The 9,108-nt window shown below is 45.5% G+C and overlaps 1 protein-coding gene across 1 annotated transcript; it reads right to left on the reverse strand.

Annotated features, from left to right (window-relative positions):
• Positions 1–3,936: 3,936 nt before the first annotated feature.
• LOC124651694 (transcription factor bHLH84-like) lies at positions 3,937–7,537 on the reverse strand. Its single transcript, XM_047190738.1, has 4 exons — positions 7,067–7,537; positions 4,341–4,535; positions 4,107–4,238; positions 3,937–4,017 (listed from the first exon to the last, which is right to left on the reverse strand). Exons 1-4 carry the CDS (start codon positions 7,535–7,537, stop codon positions 3,937–3,939), a joined length of 879 nt encoding a protein of 292 aa, XP_047046694.1.
• Positions 7,538–9,108: the final 1,571 nt, after the last annotated feature.

The raw sequence follows: 9,108 nt of genomic DNA on the forward strand, positions 1-9,108 counted from the left end.
TGATGTTGACTTTGAAATGGTGCAAAGAGTTAGCAAAGATTGGTTTGGAAAAATTGAATTGCAGGGGCTCAAAGTGGTGACCAGACTATAATTGGCAGATTTGGTCATCATCACATGTGAGTGGGAAAAGTGTTGGAAAAATCAATTGAATTGGGAACCCTTGCTTCCAAAAGTTGGGATAAGTGTTTAGTAACATTATTCCACTAATGGTGAAGACAAAAATAGGTCTAGGGTCAAAATTTATAAAAATGCCATAGGGCATATGGGAGGGTTTTTAGGGTTTTTCAATTATGGGAATTTCTTCCACTTGATTTATTTGGTTGGTGATCTTCACATGATCACTCTAGGGTTTTAGAGCATAACCAATACAAGTAATAACAATCATCATGGCATATCACTCAAATGCACAAGTCCTATGCATGGTACTATATGCAAAAGAAAAGTTTTTGGTTGGTTTGAAATTTTGTATTTCTGGAAATCTCTAACTTTCTTTTTCATTGAAATTTGGGGTGTTACAACCGGGGATGGCGTGGGCTCGCCGGATGGATGAAGTGCCAAATCCGGATGAAAACGAGGAACCGGGGGCGCGACTGGGCCGAATTTCGCCATCCGGATGGAAAAAACGTCGTTCGGCGGCCTCGTCGGGGAGACGAGTGGAGATGCTCTAACACAGCGCAGCAGTTCCCTTCCTTCCAGTGTCCTTCCGGTCCTACAAGCTGTGCTACTCTGGGTGCAGCTTTCGTCTATAGTAACAGCTTTCGTCTAAGCGCATCTCTAGTAGCAGTGCTACCAAATTCCATCCATAGTAATAGCTTTCGTCTAAGCGCATCTCTAGCGGGACGAAGCAAACGGACGTTAATCGATTGTTTGCATTCGTCCGGCCCGAAAATGTATCTGGTACCACCTCCAGCGGCGATGCATAGTGACCGGACCGTCCGTGGGGATGCAAATGAGGCCCAAATATGCGCCAGATTTGCGTCTCCGCGGATGTTGCGCATACGCAACGGTCATCCGCCCGGCCCTCGCACGGGCCCGCCTGGCAGGGGCACTGCTGCTTCATCTTCCGCGGTATTACTTACGGGCGGCGCGCTGCAGCCTTTCCAGGACCGCATTAATGGCGCGCCTCGGCTTCCGCGAGCGTGCGCAGCTGGGCAAGGTCGCAGTGGCAAGACATTGAAGGCGATATGGCTCCCGAGCCTCTTAAAGGGACGCTGCCAGCGCCCATTTCCCCGACCACACCATTGCCAGAGCCAATACAATCCACCCCACCGTCGCCATGGCGAAGAAATGCTGCCCCTTCCGCAAGACCAAGAACGACCACGAGGCTAGCAGCTCGCGGTCCGGCAAGAAACCACGGATTGGGCGCTATGGCCGCATCAACTTCGCGCGCCGCCTTTCGAAGAAAAAACCGGCCGGTGCCATGGCCGGACGCAAACCTGCCTGGAGGAGGCTCGTACCTCAACTCCAGGCGCGTGCCGGTACCCCCAGTGCCGCGCGAGGGCCGAGAGCGCCGGGACGAGGTGCGCCGCCGCCGAGACATCTTGCCGCCGGATCTCCAAGAAGATCCGGCGTACGCGCTCAACTCCTACAACTGGATCTCCTTCGTAACGTGGGAGTTCGACGCGCGCCGCCGCGCTGGCTACCTCGGGGACGTCGAGTACTTCGACCACGAGATCGCCGCGGAAGAAGAGGAGAATGACCAGGAGGACGAGTACGAGGACGAGAACGAGCAGGTGGAGCACGCAGAGTACGACCACGATGACAGTGGGCCGGCGTGGGATCCGGAGACCCAGCCGCCGGACATTACCGAGGAGGAGGCCATTACCATGGCACTGGCCAACAGCGAGCGCGACGAGCTCAACGAGCTCACTTTGTGGGACGGGCTCGCAATCCAGCTCCGCGATTCCGCGCTGCTGCAGGGTAGGCCGGCGACTCCTCCGGCCACGCCGACGCGTTCCAGCGACCACGCTGAGGCTGCTGCTCTGGCCTGGGATCCCTGGCCACCTTCACCACAACCTCCTACGCAGGCGACAGCCTGGCCGCAGTTGCCGCAGCCTGCCCTACCTCCAACACCGCTGGCGTACCAGCTTCCATGGCCGACGCCGGAGTTCATCGACCTCATCAGCGACGATGACCAGTAGGCAGTACCTAGGTTTTTGTGGCCTTTTTATGTTTTTATTAATGTAAACTATGACTTTATGAATGGGAAAAAAAAATTATGCGTCGTTCCGCTAGAGCCACCCCCGCCACAAACGGACGCGCAGATGATTTCGACCATTTCGGCCGACGCAAACGGATGGGCGTCCGAAATGCGTCGCCCCGTTCGGGGCGACGTAAACGGACATTGCGCGATTGTTTGCGTCCTCACGGATCGGAAATGCGCCTGCACCCTGCTCCAGCGGGGCGACACATCGTGTCCGCGGTCCCGCCGACCGTCTGCTCGCTTCGCCCACGGGCCCGCCTGGCAGCGACCCTAGCTCCATCGGCGCGAATTAAAGTAGAGCAATTGCCGGGGAGGTCAACCGCCGAGCGCCGATCGACCCACCAACCGCCGGAGTGGAGCGCCGAACCGCCGCCGAGGAGCAACCGCACGCCTCTTCGACCGTTTGGTTTTGGAGGGTGCTGCGCGAAGCTCTTTTCTGTGTTGACATCAAGTGATAGCTGATCCATGGTGAAGTCAGAAGAAGAGAGTATCATGAATGCCGGATTTGGAGGACTAGCTAATGGAGGTTCAAGTCTTTGCGTTGTTGAGGAGCTTGCTGTATGTTCCGAACTTTGCAACAGTGGTATGAAAGCGGGGGCGGCAACACATGTGAAGTTCGGAGTCTTACCTTTCAAGGTGAAAACCGAAGGTCTGGCCTTAACTGGTTGTGCGTGACAATGTTCTTGTTGAAGGTATTGTTTTGAGAGCAAAGACAATCTTCAGGGTGAAACCTAAGATCTTTGATCGGGCGACGACGGCGCTGGTGCACCGTTCCCTTCTTGGAGGCGTTGCCTTTGAAGAGTCTGAATTTCAGGTGTTGTCTTGGTGGTGGATATATTACTGCTGCTAGGGATGTGATACTGTAGCGGGATTTTTATTTCTTAGTTTTCTTTTTCTCTTTTTTGGCTGTGTGCATCTGTAATGTAATTAGGACATTGCGTTGTTGCAGAGGCTGGATGTAATTGGTATCTTCTGATATTAATATATTTCCTTTATTGAGAAAAATCACTAGTTTCACAGAAAAACAAGCGTAATGAACATTTTCTGCCACTCTGTCACTGCTTCACCCTACACCCGTTTTGCCCGGCAATAGTCCACTATTACGGCTTTTATCAGCTCCCTAGGTCAGGTCCCGAAGGAAAAACCAACGAGTATGTATCGCAGAGACCAGTTCCGTTGACGATCCTTTTTTTTTTTTGCCCGTTAGTGGTTCGGGTTACCATAAAGGGACTTTCGTTTTTTCGCCATGCGAGCAGTTGTGGCTATAAGGCCTTTTCGATTTTTCAAGTAGTGTTTAATGAAGGTGTGGCTTGTGAAGTTGCAGCGACATTTTCACTGAGCTACGGAATATGATCTAGCTGTCTCGGTCATTGATCTTAACAAGTCAGGGTTTGGAATCTTCAAAGCTGCAAGTTTGCAATTGTAAGTCACATTAGACTAGATCATTGAACATATATTGAGAGGAAAAGAAGTAAATTATATTTGTTCTAAAGAGAACATATGAATTTACAACTTGTTGACATCTAGCATTTCATGCTAATATCAAGAAAAAAGATGTATTATAATATCTTAGCTTTACTATTTACTAATCCTCTAAAAAGGAATCTTCACAGGCTCCGGTATGCTACTGTTGCACCTATGATGCGCAGCTTCCAAAATCACTTCGTTGCATGGTTAGTGGCGAACTCCTCAATCTCAAATACGAAATGCGCTCGAGACTGCCAAAATCATCTCTACATGTTCAGATCAAGTCCAATGTTCATCCCGTTGTACGCAATTGGTGCATACATCCACATTTCATCGGAGCTCAGGACCTGAAAATTGAGAGAACAAATTGGTCAATCGCAATGCCATCGTGGAACAATCTGAATGATCTGAAGTGCTGAATCAAGCAAATCCTCACCTTGATCTGAAGCTGCAGAAACTTCACATACTGAACTGCCTCCTCAAGCATGGTGCTCATATCTACTTTAGTTCCGTTGGGCACTAGGGTCTGCAGTGTCTTCAGCCTCTCATTGATCCTCTCCCTCCTTTTCTGCTCAAGAAAAGAACTGCATTAGTATGTTTCACATTCAGTTATGGAAAAAATATTACTTCCTCGCTGCAAAATAGATTATAATTTGTCGTGGGTATGTACCCTTGCATAGAGGCTCTGGGGATCAGTTGCGGCTCCACGGCCAGCCCGGGCCTTGCCTTTCGGACTAACATCGCCAACTTCTGCTGACTCTTGAGAAACATTCGAGTCATTGTCAGAGGTGCAGCAGCTCGCTTCGGTTTGCTTGGCCTTCTTTGCTCGCTTCGGTTCAGCCTTTCTTGCGCACTGCTTCCGACCCTGTAATCAATCAGTTACAGTCAGTACCCTGTAAACAACTTTCTGAAACATAGCTGGTGAATTTTTTTTTTTCGATATGGGAGCGATGCCCCGGCCTCTGCATCAATCGATGCACACATCCATTTATTTAAAATAGTACTGTAAACAAGAGAGTTTATTACACATGAAAGTGTGCCATTGAAGCAACACTACCAACCAGCTAAAGATGAAAAGTACAAAACCTAGCCATCTCGAATCCTACTAATATGACGCCATCCGGTAGCACTGGAAATAACAGTCCTGCGTGACCTTGAGTAGACGGCTGCATCCGAGTATCCATAATACCCCGCTGGTCCTCCGGAAGCATATACGCCCATAGCTGTATCCATTGCGCCGCACGAAGAATAACCTGCAAAAAATTTGTTCCCTTATGTCCGTTAAAAATAATATCATTTCGGCTAGTCCAAATTGACCAACATATTGCCGAAATACCAATCCGGATATGAGCCTTATCCTCTTTTTTAACACAATTTAACCAATTACCAAACATATTTGTTACATTAGCCGGTGGTGGAATGTTATAAGCAAAATATATCATCCGCCAAACAATTTTTGCAAAAGGGCAATGAAGAAACAAATGATCCACAGTTTCATTATTGTTACGAAACAACATGTTTGACTCCCTGTCCATTTTCTCTTCACCAAATTGTCCTTTGTAAGCAAAACTTTATTACTAAGAAACCACATGAATATCTTAATTTTAAGAGGAATTTTAATCTTCCAAAGATATTTCCGTAAGAATCTAGTATGACCATTCATAAGGTCCATGTACATAGATTTAACGGAGAATAATCCACTATCGGTTAATTTCCAGATAAATTTATCAGGTTCATTTGTTAACTGAATATTCATCAGCCGTTGACATAAGTGTAGCCATAGATTATATTTATATTCATTAAGCGTTCTCCTAAAACCAATATTAAGAGGATGCTCGGCCAGAACTGTAGATACTAACACATTTTTCCGTTGGACTATATTGTATAAAGACGGATATTGGAGAGAAAGTGGAAGATCACCTAGCCAACTATCTTCCCAGAAGCGTACTCTCGTTCCGTTGCCAACCTTAAAGGCTCCTCTTTTAAAAAATTCATGTTTAACCCGCATGAGTCCCTTCCAAAAAGGAGAATCTGTGGGTTTGGCCTCAATTTGTGCTAAAGTTTTATTCTTGATATATTTATTATGTAATATCTGTTGCCACACCCCATCTTCATGTAATAACTTGAATAACCATTTACTTAATAAGCACATATTTTTCAGTTCAAGTACCTCGATTCCCAAACCCCCTTGATCTTTGGGTCTACAAATTATATTCCACCTAGACAATCTATATTTCTTTTTATCATCATCGGACTGCCAAAAAAACCGAGAACGATAATAATCAAGCCTCTTTCTTACTCCCTTAGGAATTTCAAGAAAAGATAACATGAACATAGGTAAGCTTGTAAGGACCGAGTTTATGAGCACAAGACGATCCCCATAGGATAACATTTTACCCTTCCAACATCCTAGTTTCGACGCAAAACGATTCTCCACTGGATTCCACTCAGAATTGCGAAGCATTCGGTAATGGATGGGAATTCCAAGGTAACGAAATGGTAAAGCCCCAGATGTACACCCAAAAATATGTTTATATTGGTGTTCCATTTCTATGGCTTTTCCAAAGCAAAATATCTCACTCTTGTGAAAATTTATCTTAAGGCCGGACAAGCTGTTCAAAAATACATAGGATGAGTTTCATATTAATGGCCTTCGCTAAATCATGTTCCATGAAGAGAATTGTATCATCGGCATACCTGTAAGACAGATACCCCACCCTCAACTAAATCTGGAATAAGACCACCAACATGACCCTCCTCTTTGGCCCTAGCAATCAAAATGGCTAGCATATCGGCTACAATATTAAAGAGAATAGGTGACAAAGGGTCTCCTTGCCTTAACCCCTTTCTAGTCTGGAAATTATGACCAACATCATCATTAACCTTAATTCCCACACTTCCCCCTTCTACAAAGCTTCGAATACGATCACACCACATTTGGTTAAAACCTTTCATACGAAGCACCTGCTGGAGGAAAGGCCACTTCACCTTATCATATGCCTTTTCAAAATCGATTTTAAAAAGAACTCCATCTATCTTTTTACGGTGTAATTCATGAATCGTCTCATGTAAAACGACAACCCCCTCTAAAATGTGTCTACCCGGCATAAATGCTGTCTGTGTAGGTCTCACCACCTTATGCGCTACAGACGACACTCGGTTAGTGGAGACTTTCGTAAAGATTTTGAAACTGACATTCAACAAACAAATTGGCCTGTACTGCTGAATTTGCATTGCGTTTTCTTTTTTAGGAAGCAAAGTAATTATTCCGAAATTGAGTTTGAATAAGGGAAAGCCACCATTTTGAAAGTGTTGAAACATGGCCATCAAATCTCCCTTAATCACATCCCAAAACATAGCTGGTGAATACAATGATCAGTCATCCTCAGGACTTACCTTTGCTTGGCCGTTGATTTCTTCTTTAGTCGAGTGCTTTCTCTTGTTAGTACCACCGACTGAATCGAGATCCTCGCAGCTGGACTCACCATTCCCATATAAATCATGGGAAATGTCTGGGATCATATTCAGATACTCAGTTGCACCTTGCTCCTGGACCAAGTTGAGGCCATCTGATACAATGCAGGAGCTGATGCCCAGGGTCTCACCGGAGTCACCCAAATAGTAGCCCATACACTCTGATGGGACACCAAGGCTACTAGTGTTGCTGTCACTACATGCACTTGGGTTAGGATTACACTCATAGTAGGATTGCTGGGAAGGCTGGTACCAAGGAAGATCCTGGTGGCCTTCCTCGGCGTGGGAGGGGAAGGTGCCTAGCAACTGTGCCATGATATCCGACTCCTCGCCCTGCGGCGGTAAGTCAAACATGGTCCAGGCAGCCTCGGAAATCAGGCCTCCAGCCTCCATTGAGATGTGAATTCAGGACTTGGGAGTGTTGGAGGCAAGGGATGATCTGGTGAGTGTGGTTCGAGGCACTTGCTACTAAGGGATGAAGACAAATGCCCAACTGTTCAGGTGCTTTTATACTGTTCAGAATTCTGAAAGTCGTAAGAGACAACATCTGCAGAATTTTTTTGAGAAAACATCTGCAGAATTAATATACTGTGGAAATGATTAAACAAATGGTGGTCAATGTGTGGGACGAAGTGTGTGGTGATAAGTTAACGATTAGCAACAACCAAAGGTATGTTCTGGAGATGTGAAGAGCTGAAGACGACAAGTTAAGAGAATATCAACTGCTGGTTGGTAGGCAAGACAGTGACTTGTCCAAGATCACAGTTATGTGGCCTGTCTCTGAAGAATGCACAATGATTGCAGACAGTTTACTAATCATTGGTCCATGATTCATCGAGGACAAGCAAACAAAGTCTATGATCTCTGAACCGGAATAGCAAGAGTTTACCCCAGAATAGAATAGAATGGCATAAGATCAACATAACTGTGTACTCATGGTTGTTTTCTTTCAGTTAGATATGTGCTTGTGTTAGTTAGCGCGATCGAATAAACAAAAGTAGGATATGCAAAGACAGGCCTGCACGAACATGGTGGAAGGAATCTGAACATTCTTAAGAACTCAAAGAGGATACGAAAGCATACCCACGGATATCGCCTTCTTTAATGCTGCAAAGTTCTTGCACCTTGTGCCCACAGAAGAGACATTGATGGTCAACACTTGCAATACTACAAAGGCTGTATTCTGAAATACTTACCATAACAGCATTTTACATACTCCCTCCGGATTATGTCATACATTCATTTTTAGGCAATTATTTTGAACTGGAGGGAGTACCATAGTTGCATCCATCTTGTGATTTTTTTTTTCTGAACTGAGCTTACAACACAACCGAGCTTGTGCCTACAGCATCAAACATTACAGTGAGATATGGACCACCACAATATAGAAAAAAAAATGAAAGAATCTATTCCATAGGTTGTCGTGACATGATTTGTTAATTCTAACCTGTCAGAAGGTCAACATGGTAACATATCAGCAAGATTACTACAAAGCCTGCAGAAAACTAAATCAGATCTTAAATTCAGATTATGGCACGTTTTAACAATCAATGTGCATGTGCATCATCAAAATGGATGCCACAATGTATGTCTCCCTTTAAGGTGTCAGGTTTGCGCAACATCCGACATCAAGATCTGATCTTGATATCGTCATCGGTAGGAAGTTATCTGCATGTATAACTAGTAATCAATAGTTGCACATGACTCACATCCACCAAAATGCACAAATCAGCTGAACTTCTGCAATGTCCTGAGAAAGGATTGTATGCCTCTCTTTGGTAAACAGGAACAGCTAAGCTGCTCGCAAGGACAATGATTCAAAGGGACAATATAAGGTTTGTTTATGCCCCATGATCCTTACCCTTTAGCTGTACCAATGAAGCACGGATGCCTTAGATTGGTACGCGGCAAAGTTGCATGCATATACATAATGGAAGGCCTAACCAAGCAAGCATTTATAACAG

This window comes from Lolium rigidum, chromosome 5 (assembly GCF_022539505.1).
Source record: "Lolium rigidum isolate FL_2022 chromosome 5, APGP_CSIRO_Lrig_0.1, whole genome shotgun sequence".
NCBI classification, from domain to species: Eukaryota; Viridiplantae; Streptophyta; class Magnoliopsida; order Poales; family Poaceae; genus Lolium; species Lolium rigidum.